This window comes from Apus apus, chromosome 1 (assembly GCF_020740795.1).
Source record: "Apus apus isolate bApuApu2 chromosome 1, bApuApu2.pri.cur, whole genome shotgun sequence".
In the NCBI taxonomy this organism is placed as follows: domain Eukaryota; kingdom Metazoa; phylum Chordata; class Aves; order Apodiformes; family Apodidae; genus Apus; species Apus apus.
In genome coordinates, this window is record NC_067282.1 from 88,559,230 (window position 1) to 88,580,761 (window position 21,532).

Here is a 21,532-nt window from a genome sequence, read left to right on the forward strand (position 1 = left end):
GTTCTTTTGGTGCAGCCCAGGATGTGTTTGGTCTTCTGAGCTGCAAGTGCACATTGTTTTCTTATGTCCAACTTTTTATTCACCAGTACCCCCAAGTCCCTTTTCTGCAGGGCTGCTCTCTATCACATCACCCCTCTCTTTACTCTGAGAGCATTGGTGTGGCTCTTTCCCATTGTCTCTCAACTTTTTCATCTGCAGGTTGAAAGGGAAGGCTCTGATTTCCCTTGCCCATTAGTCTGCAAATGGCCTGTTAAGCTAAGAAGATTGGGGTGCTGGTTGTCCTGTGGGAGCTGATTACCGATGCAGCAACCATATTCAGCTGTAAACAGAAACCCTCATCCCACCCCTGGTTTCCTGTCCTCTTTGCCTTCTCCTTCCTCCATCCTGGGTGGAGGAAGGATTGGTGCCCTCTTCTACAGTGAAGAGGTTTGCCTGTTCACCTACCCTCCCTGCCTTCTCCAGCTGGGGGTGAGTCGGGCCAGGCACTCCCACAGATAGGTCTTTTTGGTTCTTTTTGTGTCATCCTTGCATTAATTAATCAGCAAAGCATTCTGAGATTCATCTACATCTCTAATTGTTGCCGGGTACATATGCAAGTGATTTCTTTCACAGCTTTTTAACATCCTTCTTGAATATTAGTGAAGTGAATACTCATTATTGAGGGCTAGCCACATGTTGAAGTGGTTTTCCACACAGGGAAATAAAAATGACTGTGTAGAATTCTGTGTCTGTTGTCCCTCAAAAGCTGCTTCTCAGATTTACCCAGCTCAGGCTGCCTATTATTTGTAATTAGGGGCAAACATCCTTCTGAGATTTGAAATTCAGGCTGTTCCCTTGTCTTTTTCACATGCCATCACTAATAATAATAGTAGTAATTTTGAACAAGATATTAATTGTTGTTTAGTTGGAGAATTCTACTAAATTCTAATGAAGCCATTATTTTCACCATGGTTCAAAATTCACCTGGGTTTGTAGGTTGCACCCTTTTGAGTGGTTCCTTTGAAGACATCACTGTATTGCTGTCTAAACATGTTAATGGTAAAATATAAGGTGGAATGAACTAAACTTGTCTCACGTTCCATGTTAAAAAAGCAAATTAAGAAAAAAAAAAAGTCAAATAACTGTTTTGAGCTGTTAGCTCAAATCAGTAAGAAAACTACTAAAATTATAAAAATGGCATCTCAAGTTTCTGTTTCTACATAATTGGTAATTAAAAACATCTGAGTTGGCTTTCTGAGTTTTGTGAGCCTGGAGGAAAGAAATTAGTGTTAAATAATCTCGAAGATCTTTGTGGGAAAATCCACCCATGTGTCATTTTTATGGTTGAGGCATAATGACACACAGAGTTTTCTTGGGATGCCTGGAAGTCAGTGCTATCCCTGTGGTCCAAGCCATGGGACTATTGTGGCAAGTAGGTGGAGTGACAAGCAGCATTTCCACTTACTGGTAGCATATAGGCAGCCATCTTTAGCTCACAGGGAAAAGAACAGTGTCTCTGGATTTAAAGCCATGCACATGGCATTTCACTCCGGAACAGCATTTGAGAGAGCTTGCACCATGACACTTCACCAGAGGGCTTTCCTCTGGCTGCTGGCCCTAAAAAGTTCCAAATCTGGAAATGAAAGGAACTAAGCTACGAACTGATTTTCTGGGGCCATTGCATATTTCTTTTCTGCCATACAGGTCCTATCAATTGACCAAAGAGGGGCCAATCCCAGGAGCCCTGGCTCAGCAGGCAAAGCAGGGTTGCTTCTGTCCCCTGATGTTGTACCCAGCATCTCCTTCTGGTTCCTCACCACAGCTGCTCTATGGTGGCTGCTCCTTCTCCTGGTCCTCTCAGCCCTACCAGCATCAGCCTTCCTAATCCAGAGATGCTGCCCTGAGCTCACTCCTCCCAGCCATGCCTGCCCTCCCCAAAACGAGAGTGTAATCCTCTGGGGTGGGCCTGGAGCAGGGAGGGGCTGCCCCATGCCACCAGCCTGCCACCTGCATGGTCTGAGTCCCAGGTGGGGGTGCAGCCAGCCCCCACAGTACTTCAGCTGGTGGACAGCCCTGGGACCTCCTTCCAAGGGTTGTGCTGCTGTTGTAACCATCTTCCTCCACTTTAAAGCCCCATTCTCACACAGTCACGAACCTTTAATTTCCTCCAGGTAAATAAAGTGAAACTGGAATGAACTGTGAAACAAAACATGAAAGTAGCTGAGCTGGAGAGTTGCTGCCTGCAGTGTCCCTGGAATTTTTTTTTCCTGTCCTCCCGCTGTGGTTTCTAACTTGTTGTCTCCCACTTTGTTTGCCCTTCCTTACCAGTTTACAGCTGTAAGCTCCTCAGCGTGCAACCTCCTCTTCACAGGAGCATTTGTACAGATGCTAATAGGTAGAGAGGCTACACCCATGGCTCTGTTTTTATTAATGGGACTATCAGAGAAATTACCACACTTTTAACATCTCTCTGGCAGTAGCTATTAAACTTCATGATGTAGAAAAAGTGAGTGAATTTTTGTTCAATTGTTCACAATGCTGAGCTCCAAGATAAGTTCTTTTGTATAAGGTTTTTAGGTGCTGGGAGAGCATATGTTTATTGCTTTGTGTGTTACGTGGTATTTTTATTTGGGAGTGACATTTTATGTGACATTTTACTTTAGAACAATGGATGGACAAAATCAAAATTTCAGTTCTGTAGCAGAAGAGTTACATCTATGTTTCATCTATTTATTAACTTACATCTATTATAAATTCTGCCTGATTGCATCTCTTTTCATGATATCCAGATTAAAGGCATTTTGAAGAAGGGAGGATGCTGACTGGTCTCAAATGTGCCGGCTTGCAAACTTGCAGACTCACTGTCCTAATCACTGGTGACGATAAGAGGGCTCAAATGAAGGGTTTTGTGCTGCTGGAAACACAACCAGCTTTCTCAGTAGACTGCTTGGAGGGAGATTGTAGCAATATTGCATCCCCTCTGTTACTAGTGGGTGTTGCCACACACGTATAATTTGTGCTAGATAAAATGAAGAGTTAATAAAGACAGGTAAAAAGAAGAGATGTGTACTCTTTTTTTCCCTTAGGGAGCAAAAATGTTCAGGAGATGCACCTTAACTTGGGGAAAAGTACATGCTGCTTTAAATCAGAAACCTTGTGTTATACCAAGTGCTTTATTTTGAGAACCATTTCAGTGTGTTATGAAGGAAAGTTGCAGGCTAGGCATGTTTACTAGACCTTTAATTGCTACATTTAGGAGAAAGGTGCTTCTTTTTTCTTTTTTTCTTTTTTTTTGTTTTTTCCTCCCCTCCTCCCCTTTTTAACGACAAGAAGCCAGAGTTGCTGTGCAAATGAAGCAGGCTTTGCAAGAATCAGATTCACTTTGGACGACTCTTCACATTCCTAGTCATCATTACATTAGGCAGCACAATTCCATCTCTGGTTGATGGGCAGAAAAAGTGGGCAGCCTGCCAGGTAGACGTTTCCATGGCTCCCAACCCCCAAAGGTGATGCGTTTTTCAGCTAATTCAATGAAGAGTGGGCTGAACTTTGGGTATAAACTAGACAATAGCTGCCTTCGCAGTATCAGCAGAATGGTTTATGGGAATGCACTCCACATTTGGCAGAGCATCATGTGACCTTACGGCTGAGATTTTGTGATGGTGCCAACGGAGACTTGGAAAGCAGCGCCCGTTCTGACTTTTTTCCTCTTTTCTTACATGGCTCAGAAAATGGTGGATCTTAATACTTGACTTTAGCCAGACTCAGCAAGCGATTGAGCTTTGAAGCACAACTTTGCCTTTATTCTGGCTTTTTTGGCACACCACCAGGAGGCTGTCCCTTTCACGCCTGATAAATTCTGCTTCTTATCTCCAAATAGAAAAAAAGAAAGAAAATATAAGCAGAATATTTATACTTCAAAACTGCGTTTTTAAACTACATGTTTTATTTTTGTATTGCTGATCTGTAGTTAGAGCAGCCCTCCTGAGTGTCTGAAGGATAAAAGTTGGTTTTTATTTTGCTGGTGTTGGCTTTTTTTTTTTTTTTCCTCTCTCCTGTTTAGTGAACAGGCATTTGAACTGGGCAAACGGGGTGACAGCATTGAACATGAGATCATTGCAGCATAGTGTAGCAAACTGGCACCCTGCCTTCTCACCCCTTTGCTCCGGCAGATTTGTACAATCCCCATTTATAAAATCGGCACAGGGGCGAGGTGAATTTTCTGGTCTCTCCCCACCTCTAGTCCTGTGCAGGCAGTTACGGCAAGGATTGGTGCAGCTTTTGCGCAGTGCTTTGTGCCTGGAATTCCGAGAAGAGCGAGAGAGAGAGAGAAGACAGGCATCCTGGTCTTCTTCCGAGAAAGAACAGGAGCCCTAAGAAGAAGAAACAAATCTGAGTTTGTCCTACATACAAGAGTGCAGGGGGAAAAAAAAAAAATATTACTCTCCTGCTTAAAAAAAAAAAAAAAATCTGGCATGATTCACTACAGAGACAAGAGGATGTATTAGAGCTTTTTAAAACGGTGTAACAAAAATGACCCTAGGAGATTGATAATTTTAGTAAAAAAAAAAAAAAGGAATTAATTTTTGGTTGTTTATTTTTTTCATTATTGCTTATATAGCAGTGTTTGGCACTGGGTGAAAACGTACCTTTCATATCAGGTATAGCTTCTTTTTCTTTTTTTCCTCTTTTTTTTTCTTTTCTTTTTAAGCCGTTTAAAACATGTTGTTTTGAAATTGAGTCCTTGTGTATTAGTTTTATTGTAGTCAGTTGTTCACACTATTAAAACTAACTTTTTTGGGGTGTGTTTGATCTAATACTGCTAAAAATAGAAAGTAAACAAAAAAATCGAGGGTCTGTACAAGTAAGTGGTTAGGCACATTTTGTCTTAGCTAAGCACTAGAGTTATGCAAAAACCGTAATGTTATATTAATTCAGTTTAAGCTTCGGTTATCTCTGAGAAAGTTGTGGGTATTTAGATTTGGTTGCTAAGGAAAGTAAATTCTTTTTTTATAGTGTGACTCATGCTTTCGGTTTCTAAAGAAGGGAAGAGGAAAAAAAAATACTAAACTGTAGGAAAGGTTTGCTCCTGTAGCCAGTATATTGAAGTTATTGATGAGTTAATATACGAGTTTCTTGCAATTTGCATTTAAATCCATTACAAAGAAATCAGTGTAAGAAGCACTGGAATAAAAGCCACATTATTGGGACAATCATGAAGTAAGCCTGGTTTGCATATAGTAACAGTAACTATGATAAGATGTCCGGTAAAGCAGCACTTGCCCAGGAATAGCTGAAAACATTATTTAAAATATCTGTTTAGAGTGTTTGTGATAAGTGCATGCAGAATTAAAGTTTTGAGCATATGTTGCTTCAGTAGAGCCTTTTTCTTAAAGCATTTGTTGGTCTGTTGTAATGTACTACTAGGCAATTAGAAGAGTGAGTAACAAAATTCATTCTGACTCTCAGATTTTGAAAAGCTCAGCCAAATTGCTGGTTTCTGTATTTTTTATTTTATTTTTAATATTTTCATAGTTTTTAAGATTTATTTTAAAAATACAAATGTCCTCAGCTAGACATCACTTTGAAATTTATGGTGTATTTTTCATCAGGTATTTTTCTCAAAATGCTCATGATAGAGGTGTTTGTCTAATAAAAAACTTTATAAATATTTTATGACTTTACAAAATAGAATTGTTTTAATGTGTGATTCACTTTTTTTTACTGATTAGACAGTAGCTTCTAAGATTGTAAGATAATTTTACTACCTTATATTTTTGTTGTTCTGCAATGAATTCTGGGAAATTGTTGAATGGACACCTTATATATATAACACATATACTTCCATTCACCCATTTTGTACTAGAAAGTGTTTCTTCCGCTTATGGTGAAATGGCCCTCCCCAACAGTTTTCTGAGAATAATTAGATATGTCATTAGTACCTAAGTCTGTTGAGAAACCAAGGCTTGCATTAGCTGAAAATAACTTTTTAAATTTCTATATTTGATCACAGTAATAACCGTGGTTTGTTTTTTTTTTTTCTATAAAGTTTTGCAAACATTTCTTAATTTAAGCCATTTTGTTTATCCCGATATCTTTATGAAGTTCCGTACTGAATTACTTCAACATATGCACTATTTGATAAAAGTTATTTGTTTTTGTTACGTGTGTTCATTGCCTTCTGGCATTCCTAATACCAATAAAATATTCATGGGGTGAAAAAAGACTAGGAAATACTAAACAAAATAGTTCATTTGCCAAAGTATGTGTGTTCACAGCGCTGTATTCCCATGGCCCTGAGAGGGGCGTCCGTAGTGTGTCGGGTTTATATCTTAAAAGCATAGTTTTGTCTATGTTTCGTATTGTTCTGAAAACACTTTACATAAAACAGACATTTCAAAATCTTCCTCTCACTCTTTTTTTTTTGTTTGTTTATTTTAGTGAAAGGAAAAAAAATTAAAATGTAAAAGAAAACTGAAGAAGTTAATTGTACCAGAATTCAGCGAAGGTAATACAGTGATTTTAAATATTTTTTTAGTTAAAATATAAAGTTAATGGCAATAACATGAAGCAAGTTAGGTTTAAAATTATTTATTTCCCTAATAGAGCCTACAAATGTCATTGCACAAATATATATTAAACTTTTGTTCTGATTACTCTCTACTGGGACTATTGCAGTGTAGCCTTTATGCTGTATGTTTCCATGAGCCTTTAGAATGAAATGAAAGATCAATAGATAATTTGTTCTTTTGTTCTGCCTAGTAAATATAGAACAGGTAAATAATTGTATATTTATATTACTAGGAAATTTATAGTACATATATATATATCTTCTAGTATATAACTATAATGCAGTGACCAATTATTTTTTAAATGTGGAATATCTCTTCTTTTTACAAAAAAACCCAAAAGAAATAAAAAGAAAAATAAAAAGAAAAATAAACCCAGATATATAGCACTTATTAGAACCATTCCATAAATTATATATGCAGTCTGCATACTTATTTCTGGTACTAGGATAACTATTCTAGTTCGAGTGCTTGTCTTATACATTCTATCTCCTCAGTGTCGGCAGAAAACAATTTTAAAAAATCATTCCTTCTGAATGCTGAAATGTATATGTAGTGAAAGCAGATTGAAATAGTGTTCTAGAAAATAAATTACCATTATTTTATAATAGAAAAGGGTATGCTCGAATGTGTAAGATTTAATCCACTAAATTAAAAAAGAAAATAACAAAAGGTCATTTACTAATGCTCAGTTGTCATTACTGAACTGAAAATACATGTTGCAGTCTGCAATAAAATGAAGCATTGCCCTGATTCGAAAACTTAGTTACTGGCAGCACTCATTCTCTTGAAAGGAGTTTTTCCTGACTAATAATGGCAGAATCAGGCCTTCAGTGGGTACTAGTGGAAGTCAGGCATTAAATTCTCACTCAGATACAGATTTCAGTAACCCCCTAAAGGCCATTCTATAGCACCTGGATTAAAAATTAGTCCTCCTTCTTATGTCTACATTTTACAAATGTATTTGTAGCTATATTGTTACAAGTTATTCTGATGTGTCAGATACTATGGTTAAAGATGCGGTATTTATCAATACATCATTTTAGAATACGTAAGTTATCAAACATTATCTGTGTCTCACCTTTCTGAATTACTGGTTATTTCCTCGAAGGACCTGTTTTCAGTCTGTTGTGTAGGACAATCTGTGTCCAGTGCATGATAATTTGTATCATACTGCTTGCCAGTCACAAGAAGTATTTGTTGTAGGAGTTAACACTGAAGTTTTGGAAGACTGAGTTTCTACTTGCATTCTTGTTATTAGGGAATAACATTGATAAGAGGATTAGCAAATAAAATGCACAAATTAACTTCTTTGCTTTGATTAACAGGAGTCATTTAATAAAAAAGTTATTGTCAGGCAGTACTGGATGTTCTGTAATACGAAGAAAGAGCTAAGCAATCTTTATGATGTTGTGTATGAGCTGCACGCCAGTGTGCCTCATTGCTCCTCAGCTCTGGTGAGGGGATTTTTATTTTGGGTTGTAGTATGTGATATGACCTCAGACACAAAAAACAAACCTGTATTCACTTCTATGTCATGCCCAATTATGGATTCCAGTCTTGCCTGCTATATGCATAGTATAGTCAGATGCAAGTGGTTGAGAGTTCAGGGTTCATCCGTTAGGCAAAGTCTTTGCAAAATGATGTTAATTCCTGCCGAAGACAAAACAGTATTGTGCCGTGACTCTGTAAAAAACATGCTTTTTCTTCCTTTTTCAAAAAACAAATAACTTACAAGTCTTTGGCTTCTTTGGTGCATCCATCATCTCTGCAGTTAAGTTTGAAGCAGCCTTCTTTGCAATAGATGGTGATATTTTTACTCTTAAGTACTCGTTCTTACACTGCTTCGTATGTGTGTTTGTTTAAAGTCTTTTGCGTCTCACTTTACAAGGAAAATGCAAATCAGCAATGCCAATTGGCATAAACCCGTAGATCCGATCTTGTGTTGAAACGTACTGCACAAGCTCGCTTCTATGGGTCTGTGTCAGTATGGTGATCTGGCAAAAGTTGATGTAGCACGCACTGCAATGGTATTTTGCAACAAGCCCAAGTGACTGTACAAATTTATAAATCTTTTTTTGAATGTTTCTCTTATCCATTACGTTATCTTCTAACGTATTTAAGTGATTTGTTCTTTCATTGGTTGCTTTAAGCACCTTAGGCTTAATATCTTACTAAAATTTTCAAAGAGATATGAGCAAATTTTAGGGTTTCCCATTCCCATAGGTTTAGCCATTTTCTGGCTTTATTAAATATACCATTACATTAAAAAATGTAGCAAACCCAAGAAAATATTGGTATTTTATTTTTATTGTAGAATAAGACCAAGTGGTCCTTTCAGAAATGTAGTTGGACTTGCATCATTCCAATCAAATATGTATGTATAGATATACATGTACAGCACACATCTATGTAAGTTTATACATATGTAAACAGGATAGAACAGAAAATCTACCTTTGCAGTAGAAAAATCTAAGAAAATGCCTCATCATCTGAAAAGTGGGGAATAACGGCAGTTGAAAGCTTACCCCCATGGGAAATATATAGGCTTGTGGCTGCTGCCACATTTCAAAGAAAGGCTGAAGAAGTGAAGAAGACTTTATGGTCACCGTTGGAAGCTGTGTGCATCCGGGTTGAGGTAGTAGGTTGTATGGTTTAGAGTTACACCCTGGGAGTTAACTGTACAACCTTCTAGCTTTCCTTGGAGCACACTTGAGCCATCGAGGAATTCATCACCACTTTAATCTGATCAGGGGAAGTATGCAAAAAGGTATTGTGTCATGGCGGTACATAGTAATCACTCTGAGGCTTCATTGATGTTGAAATAGTCCTCATTATTTGATTATTTCAGTTACATCCGGTTATGAAGAATGCTAACTTTCTCTTAATGGACTGTGAATATATATTGCAGGCACTTAAGACTGATGGTGATTTTAATTTTGTTAACAAGAAAGCTTTAAAGTTTATTTTTTATAGATTCCAAAAAATATCAATTATTTAATACTTTTTTCTTTCATCATAGAAATAGCTTTTCCTATACTGTTGACTTTTGTTGGTAGTGGTGAAGGGGAAAGGACAAATTTTTTTGTCCTTAGAATACTTTCCAAAAATATTGAGCTCTGCTACTTGGATAGCATTGGGCCATGTCACAACTTGATCCTGATCTTCCTTGGGGTTATGATACTTTTTCTTTGCTCCTGCAGAACTCAGTGTTATGAACATAGATCCAAATGACCTGCAGCTCCACCTGTGTTCCTACCTTGTTGTGATTCATGTATCACTCAACGTAATCCCACTCTGAGGTCTCAGCATGTTAGCCTGACCCTCACCCACCCTAGTCATTTTTGGCTCTGACTGAAGTTCTGATGCATCTTCCTGTATCAGCAGAACTTGCAGAAGTTACATTCCCTACATGAGTGGTTCCCAAAGCACTGGACACTGCTGGCTGTGGCAGGTCCCACCACCGGGTACCCATATGGGTCTGGTGCCACAGATGGGATTTGCCCTCCTCAACCACTGAGTCAACTGCATGTCTAGCACTCCTTTTTAAAAAAAGCAATACCAAACTGTACCAAAGCAAAAAAGTGTGTATTTGGTCCCAGTCTGAACAGGAAGATGAAGGTGTCCTTGTAGAGGTTTATGCCCCAAGTTGTGCATTCTCACTTCATGTTGGGTTTCAATCTTCCTTATCTTGGAAAAACAAAAAATTCCCTTGAGATGTGTATATGACATAAGCAGATATCTCATCAAAGAGAGAAAACATAGTGTTTTCATAGTTGAGCCGTTCCCAGAAAAAGCTATGAAAAGAGAGGGGAAAGGGCTGTGCTGGTATATCCACCATGACTTTTAAGTGAGGCCTGCTTTTGAAAATGGCATAGAAGATGAGATCTCATCAGTGTGGTGAAAGGCATTGCTATCAAAGTAGGAGCACCTGGACCAGCCAGTGATGCTCATTCCAGAATAACTGGGGAAATGCTGCCTGTTTCTATGTACTCAGGAGTAGAACTTAATAGTTTATAATTAATAATAGTAACAGCGGCAATTTTAATTTTGCCAGAAAATAATTTAAGGTTTTTTGTAATAAAGCAAAAGAGCTGAGCCATGCCCCTGTAGTGCTGGGGCCAGGGGGACACCAGTGATGTGAACCATGGCCATGCCAGATTCTTGAGGGCTGAGAAAGTGAAATGTGATTGTCCCACCGAGGGTGAGTGCTGCAGTCCTTGTGCTCCCAAGTTAACAGTAAATATGTTTTCCCAGGATATTTCAAGTCCCTGCATTTGTTGCTTTACTTTTATTTCAGGTGACTATAACAAAATATTTGGCATTTCCATTGCTTTAGGTTTTGCATAAGCAAGGAAAACTTACTTGTATTTGTTTTAAGTGGATTTGATGCTTGCTTGAGTTTTGATTATTGTTTTCCTTTCTGTTCCATCTATTCAAATAATTACTTTCTTGCAGGTCCCTGTGTTTGACTCTTTCTACCTCAGCTTAAGGCTTGCCTAGCCACTTCCCTTGATAAGGAATAAAAAAGAGGAGAGGAGAGGAAAATGGATTTAGTCTTTCTTTTTATTAGAATTTATTTTCAGCTATTATTATTTATAATAGGAAATTGGTAAAGAGGATCTGCATGACAGTTAAGTGGATGTACACTGGATTTTAAACCTGTCTTGAAGTGTGTGGAAAAGAGGAGACAGGAGGTTTAGTGAATTAGAGCTACTCAAAGCTATAGGCAAATGCTTAAGGGGTCGGTGGCTACATGGGGGGGGTAGAGAGGAGGCCTCCATCAGCTCATGAAGCTTAATATTCATGACCATTCACAATCTAAATAAAAATCGTGATATCCTCTGTGGGTTCAAAAGGCATCCATTCACCACTATGTTTTGTTGTTTGGTTTTTTTTTTTTCTTTTTCTATTTTAAAACTTTTCTTTTATACTATAAGTCTACTGGAAAGAAACATTCTAATTGCTGTTTACTGCCATCAGAGCAACAGGTGTTCAATCCTTTTCCTAGTAATTCTTCAATTAGTTGCAAAGTAGGGGGGGTTGTTTACACTAAGCTGAATCAAATAGAAATGACTGATGCAGAAAATGTGGGAATGTTTCATCTGTCCTTCAAAAACTTGATATATTTGTAATTCTATCAGGCATAGTTGCAGGTTGCTATGCAAATTTTCATTGCAGCATCACTGGCTTTAATGAATATTTTTTCTGTATTTCTTTCTCTGTTCTTTAATTTAGGGTTTTTGCCCTGTAATGTGCAATACATGGTTTTGGTAAGAGCTAATAAGTTACAAGCAAAAATGAATGGATCTGTGAGGTAATTTTGAAAAGGATTAACGTAGAGAATGAAAAACAAAAGGGAAAAAAAGCTCTATTAAGAACAGCTGGATGGAGTTAGGTCTTCTGTGATTTCATTCTAAAGTCATAAGATGTATTATCTAGTTTAAGCAAGGTCTGGCATTTTTTACCTTTACAGTGAGGTGGGAATATTAGTCACTCACATAGTACTCAGCATTATATTGTTAAGTTGCTTCTGTAGGAAATACATCCACTTTGTAACAGTGCTACAGATGGATCTGTTCCAATCTAGGGCCCACCTAACAGTGTTCGTTCCTGTAAGTAGACCATAATGTTATCAGCCTTGTGTCTTTATTTCATTTCTTGCATATGGAAGAAATACAACTTAGGATATTTTGGGAAAAATCTTGAGATCCAGCTGATCTGCAACTCCCAGTGGTTTCTCTTGAAGACACAGGTCCTCAGCATTTCACAAGTTCGGTCCTACAGAAAAACTGACTACAGAGATGTTGAGCTGCCCAACATCCTTTTGCTTGCCACAGTTTCCTTGGTAAAGAAGGCCTTGGTAAAGCAGGCCTTAACCCTGATTCCCAACACAGAAACTAACAGCAGAGCAAAAACTCGCTTCAATTGCCAGGTCTTGTTTGTCTTAAGAGCTGTCACTTCAGAAAGCTGGGGAGACTTTGGATTTCCTTCTGTGGCTCACAGTGCCTGTGTCCAGAAGCATGTCCAAAGAAAACAGAGTTAAAGGAATGAGTTAATAGCCGTGGGTCAGATGCACTGACAGAGCTTGGGTGTTCTGGACCCAGCCATTTTGAGACCTTCCCATGGATTAAAGCTGTGGTTAATCCAGTTTACCAGAATAGGTAAAGCAAGTTTTCGGTAATTTTGTGCAGTTTAAATAACACAGAGCAGTCAAAATATATGAGTGAACATGGGACAATACAGTTGATATGGTGTGTTTTAAGCCGTTACGAATAATCCTATAGGTTTACATTATGAAAGCTGAAAGTAAATGTAAACTGTCTTTGTCTCTGTAGACAGTGTACTTTCTGGGTTTGTCATTCCACTGCAACGAAAGAAAATGCTGAATTTCACTTTGTCTCATGCTGTAGTTAACTTCCTCTTGTCTTGAACCAGATCAAAGTTACTTAGAGTTTTTTAGGTAAAGAATGTGGTAAAATATTTAAAAGCAATCCCCAAAAAGGTTTTCCTTGCAAATTTGTCCTTTAAAAATTACAAAAAACCCTTAGTAATCTCTAAAACATCTTTATTGAAACTCTTCAGCAAGATACCTGGGGTAGGTTGCTTAACTGATAAAGTTGGTATAGAAGTGCACTTGAAATTTTTCAATTTTCTTTTAATGTGGTTTCATATGACATTCATTTATCTATTAAAAGCAGTTTCTGGTATTTTTAATAAAACTAAAATTAAATATGTCTGGCAGGACCTGTTTAAATGTGAATATTGTTTTTATAGCTCAGTTAAAAACAAGATTGAAAAGCTAATGCTTTTGCATTACATATTACAGAAGAATTAAATTGTTTCAGCTTTGTCTTTTCTCACATAGTAAAATATTTACATCAGAGTGATCATTTTGGTAGAGTTTAATTTTGTACAAGGCTTCTGGGTATTTCAACTGTATTTTATTGTAAATGACATAATTTATATGGAAATTTTGTATGAATCCTCATTTTGCTATCTTCCTTCCACCTCTTCTTTCATGGCATTTCTATATACAGTAAGAGTAAGCCTCACATTGATTAAATCTTTTCAACAATACTTGCAGAATCTGAACAAGAAGTCAAAGATCATGCCTCACTTTTTCTAGCATGACATTCTCATTTGTTCAGAAATATCTGACTGCTGTCTAAATATCCCTTATTTTACAAATGTGATCAACATGTTACTTGAACTTACAGAATACTGGCATGGATACTATTGCTCTCTACTGCCTTTGTTGCACCTTGTTTTGATTAGAAGGTTCTCACCCCTAAACAACTGTACTTTGAGACTTTCTGATTAATGTAGTTATCTGGCTTCAGTCAGACTGGTGCTCCAACCATTGCACGAAGAGTTTCAGCAAGAGGATAGAGGCAAAGAATAGCAGAATAATAATTTTTTTAAGAGTCAGAACAACCGTGTCTACTGCCTACTTTGCTTTTTGGGTTGAGTGAAGAGTTGGGGGGGGTACATTTTATGTTTTCTTGTAGTAGTTAACATACATATATTATGCACATATTGCCTTTATATGAATGTTATGAGTTTCCTCCACTAAAGCCTTATCTGCATGGTTCAGAGTTATTTATCTGGGTTGATCTGTGCTTTATCTGGGAAATGTAGGTCTCTTAATTTTTCTTTTTCAGTCTCCATATACTTTTGTTTTACACAGATTCCTCCACAGGTCCTTTTTTGTTTCTTCATATCCTGACATCATGATAGTCATGGCAAAGGATGTAGAACATTGCAGGTATAGTGACAACAAGGATGGACAGGGAATACCCTTATGGCTTGAGAGAAGAGTGAGATCACTGTCATGTTTACAAGGTTAGCAGAAAGCAAAAGCAAGCCAAATCCTCCATAAGGCCTCTTTGTTATGACTCTCCAATTTAGGAAGGAGAATAAGCTGTTTGGTACTACCACCTTTGTTGGTCTGGCTTGAGACCATGGGATCGACTTTGCCCAAGCTCTGTGTAACTGCTTTTTTTTTCTAAGCAAATTCTCTGAACACTAAAAATGCCATAAGGCTCACTTTTTCCTAACATGTACCCAGCCTTGTGGTGGCTGCAGTATCAAAACAGATTTACAGAGAAAAGACAAGCGTCAATTTCAGAAATGTATTATTTTTATGTTTACTTGTGTAAACTGTTGGTGCTTTTTTTGCATGGTACTACAATGATATGAAAAAGAGAATACAACCCCAAAATTCATAACATTATTTGCAATTAGTTTGCTGAGACAAGTTTCTACACTTCCCATGTTAGGAAGAAATAATCATATGGGAACTTTCCCACAGTAACTTCACCATCCCTTGAAAGAACTTCCCCCTTAGACTAGGTATAGCATTTGGATCACACTAAATCCCCTTTAAGTTGGTCTCTTGAAAAGTTGCCAAAGGAAGATGTTCACTCTGGGTATGGAAGTACATTCCATGACAACCTGTGAGAGCTGGAGACATGGCTTGAATGTTCCTCTAGTATTCATGTGTCCTGGGTTGAGGATCTTTGACTGCTATTCTGTATCGTAGCTTGTCCCACAAATCTTGGACTTTTTAAGAGTATTTCCATCTCCAGGCTTTCCGTCTCTTCAAAAAAGCCCAAATACACTTAGTTTACACAGCTGAAGAGGACTTGCTCTCTAAATTCTTAGAACCCTCAGATTCACCTGTATCAGTTGACCGTTTTCTGAGGAGGAAGATTTTTGAGGTGTAGAGTTTTTATTTAAATGTGATTCATACTGTGTCAAACTGAATTGTAACTGAGCTGCTGAGAAGGACTTCTTTTCACAGTAGTGTGCAGGCCTGTGCAGAAGGATACCCAGGGCAGTTTTTAGGATGTTATGTCAAGGTCACCAATCTTAGTGGCAAAGCTGGTTCAAAACACAGCAGCAATGCCTACAAACCTTCTTGTCTGAGGGCTGCTGACAGAGCTGGTGTCATTGCATGAGAACATCTTTGAGACCTTGGGTACTGGGAACAGTGGACCAATATAGCTATTCAACTCCATGCTACGTAATGTGCTTTGCACCTTATGCTCCTGATCTATAGTTAGGCTGGATTTATCCAACAGTATCTTATGAAGACAGGCTGAGGGATTTGGGATTGTTCAACCTGAAGAAGAGAAGACTCTGGGGTGACTGTATAGCAACCTTCCAATACCCGAAAGGGGCCTATAAGGAGGCTGGGGAAGACCTGTTCACTAGGGCATGTAATGATAGAACAAGGGGTAATGGTTTTAAGCTAGAGAAGAGTAGATTTAGGTTGGGCATTAGGAAAAAGTGCTTTAATATGAAGGTGGTGGATCACTGGAATGGGTTGCCTAGAGAGGTGGTGGAGGCCTCATTCCTGGAGACATTCAAGGTCAGGCTTGATGCAGCACTGAGCAGTCAGTTCTAGTGTGAGGTGCCCCTGCTTATTGCAGGGGGTTTGGACTAGATGATCTTTATAGGTCATTTTGAAGTGACCCTACCTTTTCCCAAAATTACTTAAGTGTTTAAGAACCTGCATCCTATTGGTTTACAATATGTTGTCAAGTTTTATAAGAGAAACTCCAGGTGCATAGGCATTTTTACATATTGTGCCCTAATTTCTCTCTGATTAGTGTTGTAATGCAAGACAATACAAACAGAGAAACGGTGTGTGCAACTTTGAAAAATTTGAGTGTGTCATAAAATTGAGTAAAATTAAAATTCAGTTTAAAGCTTTGTGCTATCTTCAGATTGAGGCCAACAACTTAAACAGGAAGCGATTTCCACACCTGGTACACCTACTGATGCTGCTGCTCGCCATACAAGTGCTCAAAGGAGGCTTATGACTCCTTCCCTCCTCTCGTCCTGCTCTGTGAGAAAAGTGGTCTGCAGTGTGGCAAGCAAGTTGAGGGGATTAAGGACTGGAGCACCTACCATACAAGGAAAGGCTTAGAGAGTTGGGCATGTTCAGACTGGAGAAGAGGAAACTGAGGGGGGATCTCATAAATGCTTATAAATATCTAAAGGGCTGGTGTCAGGAGGATGGGACCAGATTATTTTCAGTGGTTTTCGGTGACAGGACATAGGGCAATGGTCACAAACAGGAACACAAGAGGTTCAGCCTAAATATAAAGAAAAAAAATCTTTACTGTGAGGGCAACAGAGCACTGGAACAGGCTGTCTAGAGAGGTTGTGGAGGCTCCTTCTCTGGAGACATACAAAACCTGCCTGGATGCCACCTCTGTGTGACGTGTTCTACGTGAACCTGCTCTTGCAGGGGCATTGGGCTAGATGATCTCTAAAGGTCCCTTCCAACCTCTAACATTCTGTGATTCAGCAGTTCACTGGGAGACAATGTTGCCCCCAGCCTCCTGCTATAAAGGCAGGTGCCAGCGAGGAGCTCTGCATGGGCACTCATGCCTCCAACCCTTAGAACCAGCAGGCACCTTTATGCCAGGAGCACCAGGGAGCCCTTTTGCACTCATGGGGCAGGGGTGGCACAGGGGCTGCTGCTGTCTCACCACCTCACCAAGGACAGTTACTAGCCGTCTTGTGCCCAAAAAGAGGAACGAACAAAAAAAGAAACCAAGTGTAGCTATTAGTCAGGTTGGGGTTGTTTTGGCTAAAAAATCCAAGTATTGGTTTATGGAAGTAAACATGCTATCTGCCTAATGAATGTGTTACTTATTACCTGTGTGAGCTGCTGGAAATACCAAAGCGGATAAGGGCTGTGATTCAAGGCCACAGGGCTGGGCCTGCACAGCTCCGTAAGCTGAGAGCCAAGGATGTGGAAATCCTCACCAAGGGGCAACCCTGGTATCCTGGAGCAAACGTCGCTCTGTGCACATCTTCAGGCAGGTGGAGGTTTGTGTTAAGGATACCTTCTCATCTACGAGAAGCTGCTGTTGTTCATTATTGCATAATTTGATTTTACTTTAATTTAATGGTAGTTCTTAGTAGGCAACAGGATTTTCAAGGCTGATTTTCAAGGCTGATTTCCATTGTTATTGACTGGGTTTAATTCATTTGAACTTGAACTCAGAAGCTTCACTAGAAATTTAATGCAAGTCTGCAAAACTAGCTTGGTATGGAAATTTTTGACGGAACTTTATCGCAAATGCTTCAATAAGTCAGTGAGGTTTGGTGTGAAAACATTTTAAGAAGGGGAATTCTTAATTAAACTTCACTTTTTAAATAATGGAGCAGCAATATTTTTCGTTTCTTTGGGATTTTTTTTTTCATCAAATTCTCACACTCGATATCTATTCAATCAAATTCTCATTTTTGGAGTTTTTTAGAACGGGCTTTTAAAGGAATGTCAGAGTTTATTATATATTGTAATTTTCACTGGAAATAAGTAACTTCTAACTTCTCAAAATCTATGATTTTATTAAGTAGAAAGAGAAACGTAGCAAATGCAGAACGTATATTGCAGAACTGTAAGGAAGGAAGAACTAGCTGCCACAGTCTCCTAGTTATTTTCAAACTGTAGTTTTTATTCAAAGCATAGATTTCAAGGCTTGAGAAATAGATTATCCATTTTTTAAATCTATAAGCTATTTTCTAAAGAAAATTTTTTATTTTTATTTTTTAAAAATATTTATCAGTATGTGTTCATGAACTTTAGAAATGAATGGTCCAAAAAGAGAGGAGCTAGCAAGGGATAAAATAATGGTAATTTTTAATTGCCTTTTCCAAACCTGAACCTTTGCACCTGGACTAATCAATGAAGAAAGCAGCAAGAGGCACAGAGTGTATCTGTGCGGGAGGAGGAAAGGAGTAGGGAGGGTGAATTACTATGTAATAATAAGCATAGGAGGTTGTAAGAGGACAAAGGCAATTAAAGAGAAATACTGAATAACAGAGAGGATACAAGGAATGACACTGTAGTGGCTGTGTGTTTGGGCATATAAGCAGAGGAGTTCAGAAAGGTGGAAGAAACAAAGAAAACTTGAAAGATGTGGGGAAAGGGCATAAGGATATTGTGGGTTCACTTGTTTAACTTCATCCACCTTGATATGTTTTGGTAATTCTGAAAAAAGAACTTCTGTTTATTGGAGCATAGATGTTAAATTTATTATGGGAAGGGAAGGCAGAAGGAGGGTAGGAAGGAAGGTTGGTTTACAGAAAAAACTTCATATTTGTAAATAAACAGAGGGCCTCATGAAAATATGTTTTTATGTATCCTGTTTGATTTTTTATTATTATTTTTTTTTATAAGCAGAAAACCAACTGTAAGTTGAAAAGAAAAGGGTAGTAAGCCGGAAGAGTAATAATTAAGGGTAGCATACATTCCAGACATATTTAAACCATCTCAAAATTGTCCCAGAATATTCAAAGCTAAAGATAAAATGAAAATCCAGTGTGAGGGCACACAAATTACTGTAACTACCTAATACTAACACAGTTAGGCTATGTATCTAATGATGCTTGTTAGTTCAGTCTAGTCTAAGACAACAAACACTAAATTATTATATTATAGCCTTATTATTATATCACAGAGTCATCGTAAGGGAGAATTTATCTTATGTGGGTAACCTTCCTTTGCTGCTGCTCTGTTTATTTATATGAATGAGAAATATAAAACATTCAAAAGCCTGAATCAAAAACAAAAAAAAAAAGTAAGATAACCCAAGCTTTTATATGAAATGTAATTAATCTGCAGCCTTTTACCACAAAACTTAATTTAGGGAAATTCCTAGTTAGAGTAAAGAATGTTAAACATGTGCATGAATAAAAACAGTATGTGCAGTGGCGCTAGAAGTAGCAATATTTCTGATTCAAACCATGCACTGAAGAGTTGTTGAGGTTACAGAACTTCTACCCTCTTAAAATTAAGTGCTTTATGAGAGAATGAAGTTATTGACTGCTGATCACTTCCAGACACAGAACAGTGGTCTATTGGTCTCTTTCAGAGTGTAAAAGCAATTCCACATGATGCATATTAATGGAATATCTCATTAATTCCCTAAGTATCACTAAACTAATTCAGTCACGGTAAGTTCCCCCCTCTTTAAAGAAAATTTAGCTGCTTCATGTTTTTCATCTCTGTGAAAATATCTGCACAATATGGAGTCTAGCAGCATCTACATTGTGAGATACCAAGATATTAACCTTAGCTATTTTTGTTACTGAGCTGAACTCCAAGTGTATTTTGAAGATTTATATCCTAGTTCTTGTTTTGAGGAGAATTTGCCATCTCTGTTCTATACATGAGATCTACTTTTTCTATTCCATAAAACCCAGAAAATGTGTATATTTATGTTGTGAGCTATTGAATAATGTCACTGTGTTGCTGTGTCAGCCCCCAATTTACAGTTCCTTTCTGTCAATGCATTTTATATACTGCATCTCTTAATCATAACTTCCCAAATGTGATGTTACATTTTTAAGGCCTCATGGTACATTTCTCACTGAGTGAAGAATTATTTCAGGACTGTTTTTAATGAAAACAGAATATGTGCATAAAGAAAATTAAGTATTTGCTAATATAAGTCTGTATTTCAATTAATATATGTGAAACTAGGACATACTGAGAAAGGCAATTCTCTAAAATGTATGAGGCACATTATTTTTATGAATGTAATTTTTCACTCACAGCTACACAGTCAATACAAGCAAACTCAACTTTGCATTTCAAATGTGAGTAGATCCAAATGCTGTAAAAATACAAAACCTGCCTATAAGAAGAAATAAATAAAATGAAGTAACTTAAAATATTCAAACAAAATTCTGCCTCCATCATCATTTGTCAGTAGTGGCCATAGCATGGTACTTGAAATACTGGGCATGTAAGTGTCTTTGTTAAATGCAGTAAAATTTGAAAATGCTTGCTCTTCTGTATGGCCTCGGAGCAGCAGAGAGCTTCAGCAGCTTTAGGTGTGCTTTAACCTGTGAATTGAAGTAAATATATGTAAATTCTTAAGAACATGCCTTGATGGGAACATGCACATTTAACCTTAATTCTGTGCAATCTAAGGGAGCCAGAACATTATCTACTACCTGTTTTTGTTGGGTTTTTTGTTGTTGTTGTTTTGGTTGTTTTTTGGTTGGTTGGTTGTTTTTTTGTTTGTTTTCCTCAAAAACCTTTGTCTAGATATGTGGCTTTCATTTGTATTGAAGATCTGTTAAAGAATCTAATAAAGAAATAAATACATTATGGTGGTAAGAGAGGTAGCCTTAAAGGTTTTGGTTTGTTGTTTTTTTTTTCATATTGGTTACAGGTATGCAAATTAATGTCATTAGGAATAGTTACGTGTAGCCAGACAATAGTTCTGTGCTACACTGAAATAGTTATGTGAAGATTAAATAAAAACATTATAGAAGAGACATGGAAGCATATAAAATATACAAATAAGGTCTCATCGAAGTAAAGTTCTTTCAGGGATTAAATAGTTGTTTAATTTTAAAAAAAATTGTAAATGGAAAAACATATTAAAAACAAACAAACAATCTGCCAAGAGAAATGGGCCTTGTTGGTAGTAGCAGTAATACCAAAGGATAAATTAATTATTAATAACCATCTATTATACAAAGAAAATTACCCTACAATATTTAACAATGTAATCCTAAAAGTCCTTGTACTGACATGTCTCAGCATCTTCAGAATAACATAATCCATTAAGTGTAAATATTAGTGTTAATTTGAAACTGCAAAACAATAATACAAAATTATTCAACAAAAGATCATGAAGGAAAAGTGAAGAATTAGGAAATGAAAAGCACAGTGTAAGAATGTTTGATAATTTTTCACCAAATAATGTTTGCAGACTAGCTATCTGAACTATTGCCTTTTTGCTAACCTGCATAATTTGTTAGATAAAATCTATTATCTAAAGATAAGTCAGCTTTATATACAGCGATTTGACAGCATCCACTTCAAAATACTACTATCAGTATATGGGAGAAAAGTAAAACTATGCACTACCAGGACTAAAATTCACAGCATTATGTAAAATTCACTGGACATTTCAGTTGAATAAGTATGATGTACCTTTAAA

At 37.4% G+C, this 21,532-nt stretch overlaps 1 protein-coding gene across 5 annotated transcripts in view; it reads left to right on the forward strand.

Annotated features, from left to right (window-relative positions):
- LOC127388112 (uncharacterized) overlaps positions 1 to 21,532 on the forward strand; it is a 229,116-nt gene that overhangs the window by 185,160 nt on the left and 22,424 nt on the right. Inside the window, exons 1-2 of one of the 5 annotated variants that reach the window (XR_007890315.1) lie at positions 4,033 to 4,640; positions 6,421 to 6,487. The exons of 2 other annotated variants lie outside the window; for them this stretch is intronic. Coding sequence is in view for 1 of the 3 variants with exons in the window: in XM_051627216.1 (XP_051483176.1) it covers positions 6,421 to 6,423 (3 nt within the window). In the remaining 2 variants the exon portion in view is untranslated. Of the gene's footprint in view, positions 1 to 4,032; positions 4,641 to 6,420; positions 6,761 to 21,532 lie in introns of those variants that run through there. 2 more of the 5 variants (XR_007890312.1, XM_051627216.1) reach the window with 2 other exon arrangements.